Genomic DNA, 20,423 nt, shown 5'->3' with positions numbered 1-20,423 from the left:
TGGGAGCCACAATAAAAGAAAGACATTGAGCTGTTAGGGAGTGCACAAAGGAGGGCAATGAAGATGGTGAAGGGCCTTGAGGGGAAGGCATTTGAGGAGCAGCTGAGGTCACTTGGTCTGTTCAGCCTGGAGGAGACTGAGGGGAGATCTCACTGCAGTTACAGCTTCCTCAGGAGGAGAAGAGGAGGCAGGCACTGATCTCTTCTCTGTGGTGACCAGGGACAGGACCCATAGGAATGGCCTGAAGCTGAGTCAGGGAAGTTTTAGGCTGGATATTAGAAAAGGGTTCTTCACCCAGAGGGTGTTTGGGCACTGGAACAGGCTCCACATGGAGGTGGTCACAGCACCAAGCCAAGAGTTCAAGAAGAGTTTGGTCAATGCTTGCAGGCAGAGGGTGTGATTTGGGAATGGTCCTGCAGGGTGAGGAGGTGGATAGGATGATCCTTATGGGTCCCTTCTAATTCAGCTTATTCTGTGAAGCAAGGGGAAGGTATTGAGCAAGGAAGTTAGGCTTGAATAAACACTGGCTAGCTCCATTATTAGCTTATAAAGCTGGCATTTTAAATAATAGATGAGAAATTTCTGAAATACACACAGAGATGTCATTAAACCCTGAGACTGCTGCAGATGTTAAGACCTGCTTTTAGAAGAAAGCAATAAAGTAAGCTGAACTATAATCTAGACTTAAAGGTGTTTCAGTAACTGGAGGATTTTTGGAGAAGGTTTCTAGTGTACAAGGAAGATAAAATGGGAAAGAGATGAGAGGTTGGTATAAGTAAACAGACTTCCTACAGTAACAGAGATGCATGTACAAACAAGTTGTTTTTCTATTCCAACACCCACACTAACAACCAGTGTATTTCCTATGAAAGTGGGAGAGACAAAATGGAATGTGCTCATCTAGGTGGCAGGAGTATAACAACCCTACCTTTTCATAAAGGAGAAATTGCTTTAAAAAATTTAAAAAATAAAATTTTACCAATACTCTTATTTATACAACTTCCCACCTGTTCCTTTGCATGTTCTCAAGGGTCTTCAGTTTAAAGTTGAGATGAAGTCCTTTCAAATGCAAGAATTTACACACACACACACACACACATGTAAAACATGGAGTGGCATAGCCTAATTTGACTGTTAAAACCAGAAAATTTTGAAGTTATTCACTTGTCTTTTTCTTCCTTACCAGCCAAGATGTAAGACTTCTGTCAGTCCTACAGTAGCTTGTGACACCTTTACTGCAATAAAGGTGGCTGTATTTTTCTTTGAGTTTTGCTGGTGTCAGGATCCAGTCTCTGATCTCTGTTTGGCAGAAAACGATAAAAGCTGAGCTTGTTTCCAAATCTGTTTTAACCTATTCTCTTTGAAATGCAGGATTTTATATTTGATTTTTTACAATTCACTTCAGGTCACCTTTAAATGTTATTTTGATGATTTTAGAAAGCTTTCTGTTAAAAGTTTAATATAGAGATTCATTATTAGTCTTAAAAGAATGATTACGTGTTGCTGAGTTTCATGGATGTGTTTTATTTATGTGTAATTTATTTTTATTGAAGTGTAAGTAAAACATTTATGTTATGAACTCAAGCTAAATCTTGTGTGAAGTTCACTATTTTAAAATCATTTTAATGAGCCCAAACTGTTTGACTTCCATTTTTTAAAGTCTTTGTATACCTGCATAACTATATTTTGCTCTCTTACCAGAGTTTTGAAGGTACCATTGTGTGGGAGAGCCAGGATCTTCAGGGCTTGGTTTCAAGAAACCTTCATAAAGTGATGGTGAATGATGGAGGAGGTGTTTTCAGAGTCATTACAGTGAGTCCCCTCACCTTCCTTTCCACCATGTTTCTATTTTTTCTGTAATTGTTGAGAATTTAGCATTTTACTTTCCTGTGTTTCATTGTGTAAATCATTAATTCAGTTGGGCTTCTCTTGTCTCAGAAGAGAAGTTTTGCTTTGCCTTCTTGCAAAAAAATTATGCCTGTAAGTGGCATTTTATTTTGAGGGGAGTAAAGCTCTTATTGTTTTTGTGAGAATGTGAAGCAGTATCAGCATATCAGAGATGGCAAAACGTGGGTCAAAAATCCTGTGCTAAAATCCCAACTGATGGGATAAAGTCTGGGTATTTGGTTTTTGGCAGTGTGTCTCTTTTTGTCTCAGATTTTTGCTTGCCTAAACATCCTGTGTAGTCATAATTTAGCCAGATAATTTTGCATTTTGCTGTCAGCTTCAAAACTAGTTTCCTGAAAGTTTCAGTAGTACTGATAATTTTGGATGAAACTTGAAAAAATGCCACAAAACTTTAGTTCAAAATCTTAGTCTTAGTCTTCCATGGCACATTGTGTGATTCTTGGGGTGGTCCTGTGAAGGACCAGGAGCTGGACATGAGTAATTGTTGTGGGTCCCTTCCAACTCAGGATGTTCTGTGATTCTGTGGTTATGCAAGTGCCTGAACCAGCAGAGCTTTAAATTAATTTCATTCTTAGTTGCCAGAAAACTTCACACCTTAAAATCAGAGGTAAAACACATCAATAATGAGAGATTAATTAATCTATTCATTTCAGTTAATCTGTTCCTAACAGGCAGGGGAAGGGTCACTGCCACATGAACTCACAGAAGGTGTGGAGGGAATTGCAGGTGGTTTTATCTACACTATTCAAGGTAAGGCCACAAAATGTAGCATGACATTTGATGTTGTGGTAAAACAGGTCATTTAAGTTACACTTCTGAGTATAATTTGTGCTGTCTCCATGAACTTAGTCACCCTAGGTTTTCTTCTGGTAGAAACATTTTCTTCGTGGCTCTTTTATGCTTAAAGTCAATGTCCTGATGTGGTTCCTTTGCTTGCCTTTTGTCAGCCACTCCAGTTGATTTGCATCCCTTTGTCTTCTTATCTAGACTCTCTTCTTGTTCTTTGCTACCCAAAATCAAGTTAAAAAATGTCATGCAATGAAATCATTCCCTGATATTTTTTACACTTTTTCCCAGTTCTGGTGCAGTTAGAGGTACTGTATCACAATATTTAATATGGACAAACAGTTTCCATCCCTGTTGTTGCTCTTTTACACCTGTCTCAGCAGAATGTTGAGAGATTTTGTAGGAGCCCTTTCCAGTTTCTAAGATTTTGGCCACATAGCACTGGAGTCAATGTGTTATTTTTGGTCCGTTATAGCCAACATAAGCATAGACTTTGAGAGTGTTATTGCTGTGTTTTTGTAGCTGGGCCTGGCAGATACAATCGGGCAGTCCTGTTATCTTGTCAGCTCTGTAGGAGCCTGAATTGAGTGTGTGCTACAGCCCTTCCATCTTGTTTGTCAAGCTTTTCTTCAGTGCCACAAACTACCTCCTTATCTGCAATATATTTTTAGCTTTTACCTGCAGTTATGTGATGTGGTTCAGCAGGGACCATCTGTGCTACATCGAAACAATGCCTATTTGATTATATTTAGCATAGCATTGTTTGGTTTTTTGTGTGTTTTATTTTTTTTATGCTAGATACATATACTTAGGAGGAACTGACAGTAGCCTTTTTATTCTACAGTAAGAGAAATAGTGAAGTCCCAGACTGTTCTTTATATTAAGGAACCTTAGAAAGTTGAATTCTTTTATTACTGAAGAGAATACTTTTTTATTTTAAACTTTTAGTGTCAGGCCTTATACAAAAATACATTCCTTCATTGTTCTGCAACTTCAACCATTCTGTAGAATTTTTTAATTAATTGCAGGATTTTCATAACCCAAATTATTTGAATGTTTCTTCAGATTCATTTTGTCAATGAGTGCCCTGTATGATGCAAGAGAAATATTAAATAATATATAGATATGCATCTTTGTTTAATAATGGGTGCTGTTTCTTTCAGAAGGTGATGCTCTTTTAAAAAGCCTCCATACTCGCCCAGAAAGGTTTGCAAGTCACATAAGAAACCTTGAGAAAGAAGATGCTTTATTGAAGGAAGAAAGCAGTATGTATGATGATATTGTGTTTGTAGATGTGGTTGACACTTACAGAAACGTTCCCTCCAAGCTGCTGAACTTCTACCGATGGTAAGTGGAAAAGAAAGTATTTTCTTATTTTCTCTTAGGAATGGTGCTGTTTGTAGTCCAAGATGATCTGGCAGATTATGTTACTTGATAGGTTCCATTAAGTACATGCCTTATGTGATTTACTTCATTAAGTTGTATTTTTCTCTCAAAATTTTGGGTGCATGTAGTGAGTAAAATGGCAGGGCCTATAGTTTTTTGAATGCTGACCCTTGGTGCCTCAAATCAGCACAAGCTGGCAAGACAGGCTCTAAGAGTCCAGGTGTAAAAATTTTAATTTCTCCTTGTAATTTCTTTCCATTTGTATCTAACTGAAAACCAGCAGTTTTAGTATTTTAAATGATGGCTTTTGGCCAGCTTGTAAACTCACTCAGTGTTTCAGTTTGTGGCTGTTGCTCCAGTCCCACAATCATCTTGATGGGCCTTTGCTGGACTCTCTGCCCTGAATGGCCGTGTCCCTCTTGTACTGAGGAGTCCAAGACTGCACACTGTAGTCCAGATGTGGCCACAGCAGTGCTGAGTGGAGGGGAAGGATTGGAAGCTTGTGTACAGGGGGACAGAAGGCTGATAGGAAGAATTTTCATAGTGTAATTGCATTGTCTGTGGTCAGTCTAGTTAGTTTCTACCTCTAATTTGCAGTGATTTCTATTACTCTGAGACAACTGTTTCAATTAATTGATGCTGCTGTGCAGTAAGTAATACAATTGACAATTGTAATTTAACCATAATTCATTTTAGTTGCTTTCAAGATTATGCACTTACTTCACAAATTTCATGGCTATGAATGTAACTGAAAAACTGAACCATGCTTTCAGTTCTAAAAGGAGGTTTGCATGTCAAGACTTAGATCTTTGTGATAATTTCTTACAGATTAGCAATTTTTCAAGATTTGGTAATAAAAAGCTTTTAAAAATACTCTTCTTGTTATAAGAAGCTACCCTTACAAATGTTTGTAACCAACCCAGCCATGGATCCCTAGAATCTTAAGCTTTTTTGGTTATTTTATGTGTGCCATGTTCAACTATTTCAGACAGGTAAAGATAACATTTTTCGTGTTTGAAGAGTGCATTTATAGAGAGAGTGAGTACAGAGTTGTTTCCACAGATGTTTTTTACCACCAGCCTTCTAATTGTCCATGAACTGACTGTCTCATTCTGAAAGTAGGCTACTGACGTGTAGCCAGTGGCTTTTAACAGCTGTGCTGCCATCAGCATCAGGAATTCATATCCTTCTGAGGTCAATACTGCTTAAGATGGTTTCATTAGTAAATCCACCATCTGTCCTGGTTGGAGAACAAAACTTCAAATTTGATTTCTTCTGCTCATACACAAGTCCATGTTTTCAGATCATCATAGGATACAGCTGCCTCTCCTTTGAGGCAGTCAGCCTTTGGTTGATAGAGAAAACATTTAAAAGTCAAGGGTAGCAAGGACATTCCTTCACTCTTTCTTCCCCCCACATCCCAAAAAACCCCTTGCAGAGCATGCTGTCTGTAGTTTGTGGTGTGCAGCTCAACATTTCATCACTTTTCATTTTGGCTACAGGACAGTGGAATCAACGAGTTTTGATTTGTTGCTGAAGACTGATGATGACTGTTACATTGATTTGGAAGCTGTTTTTAACAGGATAATGCAGAAAAAATTGGACAGGCCAAACATTTGGTGGGGAAAGTAAGTTGTTTTTTAAAGATACCTTTAAGAGATAGATACCATTTCTTTAGTGGTTTAGTGATTTAAGTCTGTTTTCATGTGGGTTCCCCTCCTGTGCCTAAGGAAGCCAGTTGTAAAAAGCAGGACTTCTGTATGTGTTAAACTTTGAATCTCAGAATCAGAAATCAGTCCTTTACAATAACTTTCCAGAGTATGCCTTTACAGTGATTTAAACTTGCTGAGTATCTTGCCTGGTTTTAAAATGTGTTGTAGACATGTCATGGTACTTAAGTAAATAAGTAAATAATTTCCAGCAATACACTGAAGTTAAAAGGAACGTACATAGTACAGAACTATAAATATTACTTTTTGTAATGTCACTGTGATTTTTCTGGTGGGCTTGAGGAAGTGGAGTAAAAAGGAGAAACAAAATTTCTGTTACAGTCTGCACTTTATTGTAACATCTGTGAATTTCAGGCATTGCTATCCGCTTCTGCTGTTTGAAATAGCAGATCTGATTAATAAATTTTTGACTGAACTTTCCCAGCCTGTATTACACTTGTGAATAACCAGGAGGATCAAAATAGCCCACATCTTCCCTTCCATGGAATGCACTGCAGCTCTGGTATGACATCCAATATAGCAGGAACTCTATGCTGCTTCCATATAGCATAATGGTACAATGTTCCTTCCTGTTGCCCTCTGCTCATTGAAGAAAAACAGGCCTTTGCTGCTTCGCTTCACAAATCTGGTCCTGTCTGTTGCTTACACATAAAGTGATGTAATAAGGTGTGTGTACAAAGATCTGTAGGAGTGACATCTCTAAATGTAAATTCTTTAATAGTCACAGTCTTCAGGTCAGGCAAGTGTGACATGTAGGGAACACTGAAATAACTATGGAAGTATGAAATGATTGTCAAAGCAGATGCTTCTCAGTTTGGAGGGGGTTTAACCTTTTGTGCTGTGATTCAGTGGAGTGGAAGATACTGTGCCTAAAGTGAATTCAGGTATCAGATGAGACTTGCATTTACTTTGTGCTTTAACATGTCAGCTTCAGTTGAGAAGGGGCAGAATCTGATAACATATCTGGCAGTCAGCTGCAATTCCTCCCTTTCAGGGCTGTTGTCTGAGGTGACAGTTCTCAGTAGCTCACTGAAGCTTTCAGCTGCTTGTGCTCATGACTGGAAATGAGCAATGCTGAACCTCTTTGTGAAACAGGGGAGACCCCGCTGCATTGACACAGTTGTGTCTCTTAGCTGTGACTGCATGGAGCATTTGTGAGGCCAGAGGAATGCAATAGCAGCTTGTTCCCAAGCAGGGAAAGCAGGATGCTTTTCACTGCCTCACTCGCAGTTTGACAGGGTCCATGGCAAGCTCTGCTGCGCTGGGAGCGTGTGGGGAGACTGCAGACAGAGACTGCTTCCTGCAGGCCTCTGGGAGTGAATAAAGGCTTCCCTGGAGAACACCACTGCCAGGAAGAGTTCTTTTGTAATTCATGATGGCAACCTTTGAACATCTCCTTTGTTGAGTTTCATTTGGAAAACAGCTTAGAGAAGGTACTACTGCTTCCTGATTTTTAAGCAGCTGCTAGTTTTTAACAGGAAAATGGGTTACATAACATCGTCTGCATGTCTGCTGGAGGCACTGCCTTCGTGTTGTGTTGATTAACCAAAGGGGTTAATTAGCAGGAGACAGATGTGCCTGTTACAAAATAGGTAAGGATGTGTGTGCTTACCTAGTTCAAAACCCAACAGCAAGGTGCAGATGCAGAAAACCTGATTGTCAATGTTGCTTTTGTTTCTGTTTTGAAAACTTTCTCTTATTATCCAAGATTGAGATAAAACAACAGTTACAATTTTAGCTTTGTGCCCTAGAGAAATAAGACTAGGAACTATAATTAGGATCATCTACTTCTTTCTCCAAATTGTTTGTTATCAGTATTACTTCAGTTGTTATCAGTGTTCATAGGTTCCACAGAGGACTCTCTATAAACATCTCATGTCTAACAAACATGTCTTCAGTTTCAGACTAAATTGGGCAGTTGATCGAACTGGGAAATGGCAAGAACTGGAGTATCCAAGTCCTGCATATCCAGCCTTTGCTTGTGGGTCTGGCTATGTCATCTCCAAAGACATTGTGCAGTGGCTGGCAAGCAACTCTGAAAGATTAAAAACATACCAGGTAATAAAAATTAGTTCAGTTTTTCTGTGTTAAGTGGTCTGGGGAACAGCATGTACTGGGTGAGTCAGAACATTGTTCAAGTGTTAGTGTTGGGTTCTCCTGGCTCATGTGAGCTTTTGCCATGTTTTTGGTTGCTATACTTAGTGCCTGTTCTAAGTCAAAGCACAGATATTTTGGACTGAGAACCTCTGGAGCTGTAGTCTTGTTTTTTGTACTTTGTTTTTGTAAGAAGAGTGTATTGTCATGGGAAAGGTGGGAGGATTATTTTAACACCTCTGTAGTAGTCTGGCGTGGGTTTTGTAGTTACCATTCTTTACAGATGATGCAACTTATTCCAGGTCACAGTCATGCTTTATGCTTTCTTGGTGCTCATATCTGGTTTTTTTTTTTCCATCTCAGGGTGAAGATGTGAGCATGGGCATCTGGATGGCAGCTGTAGGACCCAAGCGATATCAAGTAAGTCTGAAAGAATTGTCTGACCTTACAGAAGGAGGAGATGCCTGCTGTTCCAAGTAGCATAAAATGGGAGAAAGGTTTTTTTCCATTAAAAATGAATTGCTATAACCATGGAATTAAAAACCAGAGGGAAAAATTTTTTGAAGATGTATTTGAAAGTAAAACCACAAAACTGCCACAAACCACCTGCAGCCTCCATCCCTACCCCCAAGTTCTCTGAATAGGTCTAGCAGATCAGTTTGGGACCTTTGTGTGCAATGTTTGTTGCTAGAAACAATAAACACCTGATTCTTGGAAGTGAAGATTGTTGGAGACTACATACTTGCTAAGGAAAACTATTGAAATGTTTCTCTCTCTTAACAGGATGGTCTCTGGTTGTGTGAGAAGACATGTGAGAGTGGCATGCTGTCTTCCCCCCAGTACTCGCCCCAGGAGCTGGGAGAGCTCTGGAGATTAAAGGAACTGTGTGGAGATCCATGTAGATGTGAGGAAAGATGATGGACTTGCCTTGGAAAACAGGGTAGTGTATAATGATAATGGAAAAGTGTACATTTGGATTCATTCCTGGAACAACAAGAAATATTAAGGTACCTTTTAATGCTGGGTTTCAACTAAAGTATAACAATATTTGCACATCCCTTTTGATATTACAAGTGGACTGATAATATTCATTTTCTATAGTATAGATGTTGATCAGACAAACACCAAAATGTTCAAGATTAAAAAAAAAATCCTTTTTATATAAAGACCTACTTGTAATTAATAAATGCACATAAGAATGCCAGCTAGCCTGTCTTTTGTAAATTAAAGCACTACTGATTTGATTCAGTATAGGGCTGTTCCAGCTCCTGAGGAAAGTTGTGCTGAGCACCAGGGCAGCTGGTAAGTCTTGCTGCAGGAGGTTGTGCTGTCTGAGGGATTGCCCTCATCTGTGCAGGGACAGGGACAGCAGTGGGGGGCTAGGATTTGTGATTACTTTGTTTATACCATTGTAATTTTAGATAAAATTAAAATCAAGGTTTGCTTATACCAAATCTTCAAGTACTTCAAGCTTGGCCTGATTTAGGAGGGATTTCTGAGAGCTCACTCTGACTAGATTTGAATCTGAGGTTACACAAGTGAAAGTAAAATAAAATTGAGGAACAGCTGAAGATTGTAAAATAAATAGCAATGCCTTGCAGTGTGCTGAGAACTTATTTATAATGTGGTATGTTAACACTGTAGGGTAGAAGAAAGATGATTAAGGTCAAAATCTGCCAGACCTAAGGTAGATACTTCTAAAATTACTACTGGGTTTTGTTCACTTTGAGGTTGTTGGATGTAGTGAAAACAAAGAGCAAGTGGCCTCTCAGTGCAGCACTGATCTTGTCTTGTCAGCAGAGAGATGACAACCCAAGCGTGTACTTGGTTCAGTAAAACAAATTCTCACCGCTGCTGGGGGCAGGCACTGTAAAATCTTGGCAAAAGGGTGACCTTGAGTTTTATTTAATTGAAGCATTTAAGCACTATTTGGTATTCTCCAGGAGGACAAATGAGCAGATGTTTTTATGGAGGCTGATAATCAAGTTGAGGAGCTGAAAGTACAGTTGTGGAGCCCTTTGGTGCCATGTGTGTGAAACTCATATTCACCTGTATGTTCAGGCAGAGGCTGTCTGTGTGTCTGTCTCTCTTCTGCAGTTCTTGTGTCAGTTTTTCCTTCAGTCCAGCAAGAGAGTCCCCTCTTACCACCGTACTAACACACAGTCTCCACTTTCTATTGAGTAAAACTGCAAAGGCTTTAAGTCATTGTCCAGTTCAACTTCTTTTCCTTCCAACTAGAATAAGAAAGCAAAAAAGACCTAATCAGACTTACACTGAAATCCCTTCATGTAAACCAAACAGCAGGAAGTTGCAGTCAGGGAGAATCTGCCATATTACAGGAATGAAGACAGCTCTCCTCAAGTGAAATTGATTTCTTTAAATAGTATTTTAAAACATGCTATGGACCTTTAGCAGCATGAAATATTTTGTTGTTGAGTACCCATTTTTAACTCACTTTAGAACTTCTGTAGGACAGTTTCAGGTCTGAACCAGGAATTTTAAATAGGCGATACAGCAGTCCTTTGACCTTCTGAATGGTCATAGACTCTGTGGAGGGGAGAGAAAGAAAAGTTATTAGAAAAATGCTGCTGCCACTGTAGCAAAGTACCAGTGTTTCACTTTACTTGCTTATAGCAACAGTGAAAGGCTGTATTGCTGCTTCAGTTCTAACACTGCAATAATGTCTTTGGTACCTGAAACCATATCTGCTACTGTCAAGTGGAACATGGTTTAACCTGTGGGGGATAGGGCAGGATGTGCTACTACAGATCAAGAGCTTTGATCCCATGCACCAAATTAAAGTGTTATGGCTTCATAATTTACCTTTTTTGAGTTTGTATTTCTACATGCTAAACTAAGTGACCTTTGGGACACACACCAGCCATCTGGCCGCTGTTCCTTGCAGTTTTCTTTACCAGGAATTTGCTTTCCCAGCACAAGTAAGCAAATGGCATGGTGGAACTAGTGACATTCTTAGGAATGGTATTGAGTTATTAGTCCCAAACACATTGTCAGCAGAGTTGTTTATATTATGAAGTCAGTTAGAGGAAGGGATATTTTTTGTAATGGATCTTGAATGAGTAGATGTAGTTTGTTCCAGAGGTGATACCTGTGTTTGCAATAGATGAACTCAGTATTTTGGTTGAACTTTCACTTCTTTTGAAGCTTTACCTAAAGGCACAGCAATAGTGAGCTACTCCTGTAATACCACACATTGTACTTAGACAAATATTTTTCTATCAAACATTTTTGTAAAAGCTGTATCTATCTGATTTTATGCAACTTGTGATAATAAATGTGATTTTTATTTTAGAATAAAGCTTGAATTCTTCTTTTCTCTCAGACTTCATTCTGACACATCTTTCCAAAAAATCAGCTTAATTTAGAACAGTCTTACTCATTCTAGTATCACTACAGGCATTAAAACTTCAAAGGATTAATTTGATGGAGGTCAAAACTAGAATTCTAGCTTCATGGATTAGATATTAGACCTCAATATCTAGATTTACACACTATGTGGTTACCTCTTAACACATCACATTCTGATCCACCAGATTTCAACCCCATTAATTGGCCTTTAATTGCCTCAGACATACTAATCATGAAACCAGCAGCAGAGCATCAACTTTATAACAAAGCATCAACTTTCCATCTTTGAGCTGGATTGAAAGTAAGTATGAAGGCCAGAAGAATTATGACTTTTCAAACAATTTCTGCCTTTGTCATTTCTTTATAACAGAGGAAAAGCTTTCAGGAGCTGACACGGTCAGAGGCAGCTGCCATTCTTTAATACAGCTGTTTGAAAAGGAGCAATGAAACAAAGGCTGTATTGCTGCTTCAGTTCTAACACTGCAATAATGTCTTTGGTACCTGAAACCATATCTGCTACTGTCAAGTGGAACATGGTTTAACCTGTGGGGGATAGGGCAGGATGTGCTACTACAGATCAAGAGCTTTGATCCCATGCACCAAATTAAAGTGTTATGGCTTCATAATTACCTTTTTTGAGTTTGTATTTCTACATGCTAAACTAAGTGACCTTTGGGACACACACCAGCCATCTGGCCGCTGTTCCTTGCAGTTTTCTTTACCAGGAATTTGCTTTCCCAGCACAAGTAAGCAAATGGCATGGTGGAACTAGTGACATTCTTAGGAATGGTATTGAGTTATTAGTCCCAAACACATTGTCAGCAGAGTTGTTTATATTATGAAGTCAGTTAGAGGAAGGGATATTTTTTGTAATGGATCTTGAATGAGTAGATGTAGTTTGTTCCAGAGGTGATACCTGTGTTTGCAATAGATGAACTCAGTATTTTGGTTGAACTTTCACTTCTTTTGAAGCTTTACCTAAAGGCACAGCAATAGTGAGCTACTCCTGTAATACCACACATTGTACTTAGACAAATATTTTTCTATCAAACATTTTTGTAAAAGCTGTATCTATCTGATTTTATGCAACTTGTGATAATAAATGTGATTTTTATTTTAGAATAAAGCTTGAATTCTTCTTTTCTCTCAGACTTCATTCTGACACATCTTTCCAAAAAATCAGCTTAATTTAGAATGGCCTTATTCATTCTAGTATCACTACAGGCATTAAAACTTCAAAGGATTAATTTGATGGAGGTCAAAACTAGAATTCTAGCTTCATGGATTAGATATTAGACCTCAATATCTAGATTTACACACTATGTGGTTACCTCTTAACACATCACATTCTGATCCACCAGATTTCAACCCCATTAATTGGCCTTTAATTGCCTCAGACATATTAATCATGAAACCAGCAGCAGAGCATCAACTTTATAACAAAGCATCAACTTTCCATCTTTGAGCTGGATTGAAAGTAAGTATGAAGGCCAGAAGAATTATGACTTTTCAAACAATTTCTGCCTTTGTCATTTCTTTATAACAGAGGAAAAGCTTTCAGGAGCTGACACAGTCAGAGGCAGCTGCCATTCTTTAATACAGCTGTTTGAAAAGGAGCAATGAAACAACTGCTTGAACATAAGCCAAGACTTCTTACCTGGTAGTTTTTTCTCCACTGGCTTCTGTTCAGGTTTCTCAGGACATTTAATTGTCAAAGCTTAAGGAAGAAGAGTGAGGCATTAGTGAAAGAACAATAAGCCCTGTTCTGGCAGAAGCATAGTCTTTCTAGTCTCTTTCTTTTTATTACAAACTGTTTCCCTTAGCTCAGCCTGATGTCTCAAAAATTAGGAGGTAGCCTGCATCTCAGCATTTAATCATTATCTGAAAAATTAATTAATGAAAATAACCAAGTTTTTATTCATCTTTTTTAAATTATTGTAGAAGTGACTCCCTAATGCTTAAAGATTAAAGATTTTATAATCAAAATGAGTATTTACCTAAATATGCTTAATTTCTATTTCATTTTTAAAAAATAACCTGCAGTAGAATGGAAATTGCTTATTCAGATTAAAATAGGCTTTTGGTCCTCTCAAAAGCACCATACAAAGACATTCAAAGGACATCATTAGCCTAATTATTTTACAGAGATTAAAAGACTTATCCTTAAACAAAGGTTTATGTTATATCTAGCCAATAAGATTCTTTGTTCTTTTTAGTCTTCCACCTAAATGCATGAGAATGTAATGCCTTAAAATACCATTTTGCCCCTGGAGTAAAAAGTTTCAGTTCTTCTATCAGCTGGGGAACACAGCTACATGAATTTGCAAGTTGAGGATGTAACCCAGATTAAATATGTAGACAAGCCCAAATACCCATGTTTTTCTTGTCTGTCCTAAAGTTAAGAAGTTATTAAAAAGGTAATATCAGTAAACAGAGAAGCTGTCGAGATTAAAACCTGAGATGTCTTCTGTAAAGAAGCCATTCACACTGTCAGAATGGAGTATCAATAACCTTTGTTCTCCATTAAATCTCAGTTGAGAAAATCATTTGGCTTGGGTTGAGGGGGGAAATGAGAGTACACAGAATCAGCTTTCCAGTCAAACTCACTGAGACAGTTCAGAAAATCAAAATTACAAGCTGGAACTTTTTGTTCTCCATATACACCTAGGAGACACTAAGCTCATAAAACATTCTAAATGCAGAAGGAACAGTTTTGACCATTTCTGGCCTCTTACTCAGGAGCTGATTTTTCAGAGTCAAAGGCTGTTGTCTCTTCAGTTCTCCTTCTTCAGGTGCTCCATATTCTGTTGGAAGAATGCAGAACCCTTCAAAGACTAAACTTCAAGACCTAGGGCAGCTGTGGTGCAGGATGAGGCAGGAGTTCCCTTGGCACAGCTGTGGTGGCTCCTGCACCAGGCAGTGCTGCAGACACGAGCCTTGTCCAGCTGCTGCAGCATTCAGGACAGGGGTGTGCTCCTTAACATTCCCACTGCTGAGAGAGCTACTGAATGGATGGATGCACACAGGTGCCAGGAGCCTGAGTTCCTGAGGCAGCAGTGCCCCAAAGGGTGCAGAAGCCCACTGGTACACAGGCTTGCCAATGCATGGGTTTTCCTAAGGCTGTAGCAGCACACCAAGGGGAAGAGAAATTGAAAACAGGCCAAACAGTGCTGCCACAATGCCAGAGGTGAGGAAATGCTATTGTACTCTGCTTGTACTTACTAAGACAAAGAGTAGGGTATCTGGGATGGGCAGCAAGAAATTCTTCACTTGGTTTGTTTTTCTCTGGGTTCCAATGCCCACCAGCTTCTAGCCAGTCCTTTCCAAATATTTTGCGATAATCAAGCTCTGCTCCTCTTCTTTCCGCAGGAAGGATCTGTACTGACACAGGAATGGCACATAATATAATTATATAACTTATAATATAATTATATAACTTTCCAGAGAATAAAATCTAATCAATGCCACAGACTCCGTGGTCTTACTTGGTGTTCATTATGTTTCAATGCTACTGAGAATCTTACAAACCGTGTCTCCAAATAGTGACTGATCCATATATTCAGTATATTTTAGAGCCATTAAAAGTCTTAAAGCCCCTCTCTGTACTCACTGAACTATAAATGAACATCTAAGCAAAGACTTTGCTGTATATGATGATGCAAGGATGTTTTCTGTAGCAATGGATCAGATGCTGCTTCTGCTCTGCTTTATGATAAGCATTTGCTGAAAGTTTGATTTGGTGTGGATTATGATATTTTTTGATTGCAGAAGGCAAATGTTGGTATTGCTGGCACTGAAACCGATCTGACTACGCTGCTTTTTCTATTTTTTCTCTTTTTTTAAGAGTATGGTTTTTGTTAACAGTCCTGAAACTTCAACACAATTCAGGCACTGAGAAAAAACCACCATTGACCCATCATGTCCAAGTCCCCACTGAGTTAGGAATGCTCACAAAGAGGGCTCAGTCTTGTACTGAACTTGTAACTGCCCCCCTGATAAGGGGATGGATTAGTTGGCACTTTACTTTTCCTGCACCCAAACAATCAATAATCTTAAAAGAAACTGAAAACAATTCCTCAGGCAGTGATTTAAAGTTTTTGCCAGACTCATGCAATTTGTTGAAATATCACACACCTCACAGTTGTTCAAAACCTCCAACTGGCTTATCTTGGCAATAATGAGCTGTTTCAGGGTCTCTGGGTTCTTCTCTGTGTCCATCAAGGGGTTATTGTTACACTGCAGTGCCCGCAGACTTGGCAGTTTATCAAGCTCATTGATAGATGACCACTGAAATGGAAGGGAAGAGTCTTTTGAGGAAATATAAAACAAAACTTCATTTCAGAACAATACCTGCTAACACTGACTTTTCCTGTACAACAAACATGACTGGAAAAATTATTTTGATCGTCCAAACCAAGTACTTGGATCCCGTTCATTTAGGTAAGGAAAGAATTGCACTCCATTTAATTAAAAACCAAATCAAAACAAGGAATTAGTCAGAACTTTAGATCATTAGAATTCTGTGAGAGAAATTATAAGGTAGCTGCCATAACATAAATGTGGTTTTTAACTGTTAAGAAATAATTTTATATTTTTTAATGATGCCTCTGTATTGACCAAAGTGTTCAATAGTTACCGCAGATCCTACACATAAAATCAAACTTTAAAAAGCAAACTTCAAGTTACTCTTAAACAAAGATGCATTTATTTACAAAATGTGAAACCATCACAATCTAACCTACCTGTGATATTTTATTGTCATTTATTGCAAGGCGTTTTAGTGAAGGAAACATTTTAGTTTTGCATCCTAGGAAAAGAGTAACAAGAGAACAGTGAAAACTTAAAATAAACAGAATTTTAAAACTATAAATAAATTACTTATTTTACATACCAAATCCAGCATCAGGAAAGTGTATAGAAGATATCCCAGTGTTTCTAAGTATTAGCTGTTCTAATCTGAAATTTAATTCATACAATGATTACTGTATGTGGCACAGGAAGTTATTTGCAAAGACATACAATCTGATTTTTTTTCTTTTCTTAATAAAGATCTGCAGCTTTTGATGTGGTGCAGCACCACTGACAAATGAAAAGCAGCCTCACAGTACCTTGACTTCAGCCATGTTCAGGGAATAAATTTGTCAGCTAGTAAGTGCAACAATTTCAAGCTTTCATAATGGCTCCTGGATTTAAATGTGTGATTTTCTAAATTTTTTTTAAAATAGCTTGTGGCTATTGAAAATCATGGCTGCTCTTTTGGCGTACAGGGAAAGGTAATAATTCTACAAATTAGCAAAATGTGGTAAATCACTTCTATTTCATAAGTGTATAATGAAAACCTAATAACACACAGCTGAAGAATGTGTTATTATACAACAAAACCAAGATTATATTAAAATAGTTCAACTAAATAATGCAGTTACTCTCCTCAAGAGGGCAAAATGCCTCTATTTCAAGATCTCATGAATCTTTCATGCAACATCAATACTATCATATTTCAGCCAACGGGGACTATGGAGATGAATATCTAGGACAAAGAATTTCCAGCAAATTTGTTTACAGCTACCTGGGGAGCTGTGCTATGAGATGCAGCTGATTTCCATCCAGTAGCTGGTTGTCTGAAAGGTCTAACAACTTCAGGGTCTGCAGGACATTATCAGGCCTGATACATTGGAAAAAAACAAACACAAACCCAGCATATTTAAGGTTATTGGTGAATGAAAACACTATTTTCCTAAGTATATAACTGCATGCACACAATTGTGCACATTTATGAATGATCTGAAATACATCACGTGAAATTTGCATCAATTATTGTTGTGGTACTGTAAATGCTACAGTAATGTAACTTTATGTGTTGTGTAACTTTGTGGTACACCAGTGGCTAACAACTGACTGACTCATGTTACTCACCTTTCCAAAACTGTAATATCATTAGAAGAAAGGTACAACTCTTCAAGTACTGGCCATCCTTGAGCACAAAGAAGAACCTAAGAGCAAAACTTTATTTAATATAACAAAAGATGGGAATATTTCAGAAATTATATTTCATGCAAATTTGCTCTAAATGTGTTCAGAACAAGCTATAGCTCCCAAAACCAGAGGAAAAAGATTTTCTAGTCTTCCCTTTCTTCCAGATGGCTCTCCTGTGCCCGCATCTACCAGCACAGATGACATCAAAGGGGTTCTGCAGTCACAGGACTGTAAGTCCCAGGCTTGTGGCCACCCTCACAGTTGTGTGAGTGACCTGGAAACTGAGTTAATTCATTCAGTGAGTTGGAGTGATCATGTATTCCCTATGATGAGGTGAGGAATTGGCTGTACAAACATGTGCAGAAGTTCCAGGACCTATGTGTATAGCTAATACATATCACACATCTGACAGAATATCTTTAATATGTTAATTTTTCAGAGCTTGAAGCCTTTTCTGTCTTAGAACTGTGCCAGCCTACAACCCACTAAAAGCCAAGAATTTCATGAATTCAACACATCCTGACATTTTCAAGTTCTCTAAAGAAAATAAATTAATTTTAAAAGGGCTACAAAATGAACAAAGATACTTTTGTTTTAGATCTTGTGCCCTAAAATTGCATAAAAGATACTATTTTACTTTACACAGTTTTATTTAATTTTATGCAGCATGAATCCATCCAGCTGCAGGTCTATATAACTGACTCATAACAGACACCATGCCAAGGGTAAACACTGAGATCTCCTCCAGAGGTAGCCAATGATTTGGAACTCAACTGTTTCACCCCCAAAAATATGGAAAATCAACCTCCTGTCATATCTGTAACACATAAACACAAACTTAGATGTAACAACTTTTCCTGTTCCAAAGCAAGAACAGGGAACAGATATTTCTGGATAGTGTTTCCCCATGTCTACAAGACAGACCAAAATAATTATCCACTGGTGATGAAGAAGCATGACAAGAAACCTGCAGAGTCAAGAGAAATGAGGTACATGTTCAGTCACAGAGATTGCCCCACAACCGCCCAGCACTGGGATGGATGGATGGAATAAAAAAACCTGCACAAACCTGAAGTATCTGAAGGTTTTTCAATATGACTAGAATATTGCTAAATGATAGGTCACAGCATGATCAAAAAAACTCAAATTGCTAAATTTCCAGCTACTGCTTAAAATAGCTTCCTCAGAAACAAAAAGTCACAGATCTGACACTGTGAATTAACCCTCAGGAAAGACTGGGGCCTCACTGTGGATAGCTTATGGGGAGGTAACAAATACCCAGAAGAGAGCCACTGATGCTCAAAACCAGAAGAATGGAAATGCAAGAGCTATTGCAAAAGAAATAAAGATGAGAACAAGAAACAATTGTCACCATATAAGTTCATGATAGTCCTGTATCTTTAGTCTGTCTATCCCAGGAAGTAAATAGTATAATTGGGAAAGGCACAAAGAAGCTAAACAAGAATTAAAACCATGAAATGGAAAATGGCTGTTCTCAGTTACTTTAATATAAAACATTGGGACTTACTAAATGAAATTACCAGACAGCAATATCAGAACCCAAAAAAGGTTGAATTTATGCTAAATGATATGCACAGCAAAATTTTCAAATGGGTTCTTAATACAGTTAGATAAATCATGAAACAAAAATATCCATAAATATTAATTAGAGGTATATAGTTTTGAGCTCACAAAGCCACACAATTCCAGATTACTTTCTAAGAAGCTCTTACCATGTGCTTACCCTTTGCCTAGAATTTTTCCCAACTACCTGCTGCTACTTGCTAGTGTCAGAAGCATGATCCTGCACTTCTGTTCTAACCCAGATTTTTCTTTTACCCTGTATAATAGTAGATTATATCATAAATACAAAATCTTAGTTTGAAAACAGAATCACAAATACAACATTATGATTTAAATGCTCAATAAGAAAGAAAGGGTTTGGAGCCATAAATATGAATTCATTACACTCAAATGTATTAATTCAATTTCTAAGTCAATGGCTGCTAACTTTAAGTTATTTTGCAGAACATTTTTCCCCCTTGAAAGTTAGATGTTATGTTTTGAACAATCAATCAACAATTCTACAGTAATAAGCTCTTTTACTGATATACTAATAATCTCAGAAGTATTTAGATATATGCAAATCATATACTAATGAAAGAATTCTTTCTGAAAAGTGATGCTCAAGGCATGTGAATGTGGAGCTAGGTATTACTGCATAACAGTTAAGCATGTCCCTCTCCTGTGAAAAACACTTCAAAACAGAGGAACAAACTAAAAAAAAAATCCAAGTATTCCCAATACCATGTATTCTTACATATAACAACAAGAAATTTTGAAATGCTGTTCACCATTAAATTGTTTTAATTAAAATTAAAACAATCCTAAGACTTCTGCTTATATCCCCATTGACAATTTAAATGTATTTCTCATTTGGTTGGATTTTATTCATTACAATTTTCTATTTGAAAGTTGACTTTTCAAGTAACTCCCCTCAGAGCTTGAGCAGTGACATTTTCAAGTGGTTTGTTCACAGAGTACTGATGCCAGGCACATGCCTTTATTTCTCCCCTTTTGTTTGACTGCCCTGGAACACCACTTTCAAGCACAGGCTTATGTCTCCTAACTTACTGGGAATGAATTGGAACAAATTTATAAAACAGATTTTGGAATCAAAGATGTCTTTATGGCCAATGACAAATCAGCTAAAGCAGAGTTACAAAAAAAAAAAAAAAAAAAAAACAAAAAAACAAAAACCAACAACACAAAAGCTGCAAAATTTTAAATTGCTCTGGCTAAGCTGGGACTTTCTCACTGCAATTGAGTTAGCCCTGGAGAATTCTAATCTGCAGCCATGGCTCCAACCAGCCTTTCAGTCACCCCATGGAGGGATGAAGGACAGCTGCTGGCAAGTGCCAACATTTTAAACACCACAATGCACAGATTTACTCTGATGAGCACTAGGTGACATTTAAAGTGTTTGTAGCCACTTAATTTTTCCATTCCCTTCACCATTCATGTTGCTGCTACTACAGAAGGATTAGCAACTGTCCTGCCATAAATCCCACAGGCAGTTTTAAGAGCACAGTGAATGGACACTAAACAAAAACACAGCAGTGACCTTCCTCTAGTCCTGCTGCAAGACAAGAGAATGGAGAAGCTTCTTTCTATTCA

At 37.9% G+C, this 20,423-nt stretch overlaps 2 protein-coding genes across 4 annotated transcripts in view; one reads left to right on the top strand and one right to left on the bottom strand.

The window, feature by feature from the left end:
- The window catches only part of B3GALNT2 (beta-1,3-N-acetylgalactosaminyltransferase 2), a 27,923-nt gene extending 18,868 nt beyond the window's left edge, over positions 1 to 9,055 (top strand). Inside the window, exons 6-12 of one of the 2 annotated variants that reach the window (XM_039706979.1) lie at positions 1,702 to 1,812; positions 2,580 to 2,658; positions 3,861 to 4,041; positions 5,583 to 5,708; positions 7,709 to 7,868; positions 8,268 to 8,324; positions 8,688 to 9,055. In XM_039706979.1, the coding sequence (XP_039562913.1) occupies positions 1,702 to 1,812; positions 2,580 to 2,658; positions 3,861 to 4,041; positions 5,583 to 5,708; positions 7,709 to 7,868; positions 8,268 to 8,324; positions 8,688 to 8,822 (849 nt within the window). In that variant the 3' untranslated portion in view covers positions 8,823 to 9,055. Of the gene's footprint in view, positions 1 to 1,701; positions 1,813 to 2,579; positions 2,659 to 3,857; positions 4,042 to 5,582; positions 5,709 to 7,708; positions 7,869 to 8,267; positions 8,325 to 8,687 lie in introns of both variants that reach the window. The other variant, XM_039706978.1, reaches the window with a different exon arrangement.
- The window catches only part of TBCE (tubulin folding cofactor E), a 26,438-nt gene continuing 14,427 nt past the window's right edge, over positions 8,413 to 20,423 (bottom strand). For both annotated transcript variants that reach the window (XM_039706976.1, XM_039706975.1), the window contains exons 7-16: positions 17,187 to 17,263; positions 16,840 to 16,935; positions 16,165 to 16,229; positions 16,016 to 16,080; positions 15,408 to 15,560; positions 14,496 to 14,649; positions 14,009 to 14,077; positions 12,931 to 12,990; positions 10,360 to 10,451; positions 8,413 to 10,138 (exon numbers count right to left, since the gene is read on the bottom strand). In XM_039706976.1, coding sequence (XP_039562910.1) covers positions 10,046 to 10,138; positions 10,360 to 10,451; positions 12,931 to 12,990; positions 14,009 to 14,077; positions 14,496 to 14,649; positions 15,408 to 15,560; positions 16,016 to 16,080; positions 16,165 to 16,229; positions 16,840 to 16,935; positions 17,187 to 17,263 — 924 coding nt within the window. In that variant the 3' untranslated portion in view covers positions 8,413 to 10,045. The remainder of the gene's footprint in view (positions 10,139 to 10,359; positions 10,452 to 12,930; positions 12,991 to 14,008; positions 14,078 to 14,495; positions 14,650 to 15,407; positions 15,561 to 16,015; positions 16,081 to 16,164; positions 16,230 to 16,839; positions 16,936 to 17,186; positions 17,264 to 20,423) is intronic.

Source organism: Passer montanus, unplaced genomic scaffold, assembly GCF_014805655.1.
Source record: "Passer montanus isolate IOZ18808 unplaced genomic scaffold, ASM1480565v1 scaffold2, whole genome shotgun sequence".
Classification (NCBI taxonomy): domain Eukaryota; kingdom Metazoa; phylum Chordata; class Aves; order Passeriformes; family Passeridae; genus Passer; species Passer montanus.
Note: the sequence above shows the minus strand (reverse complement) of the source record. Positions and strands in the feature narration are given on the sequence as shown.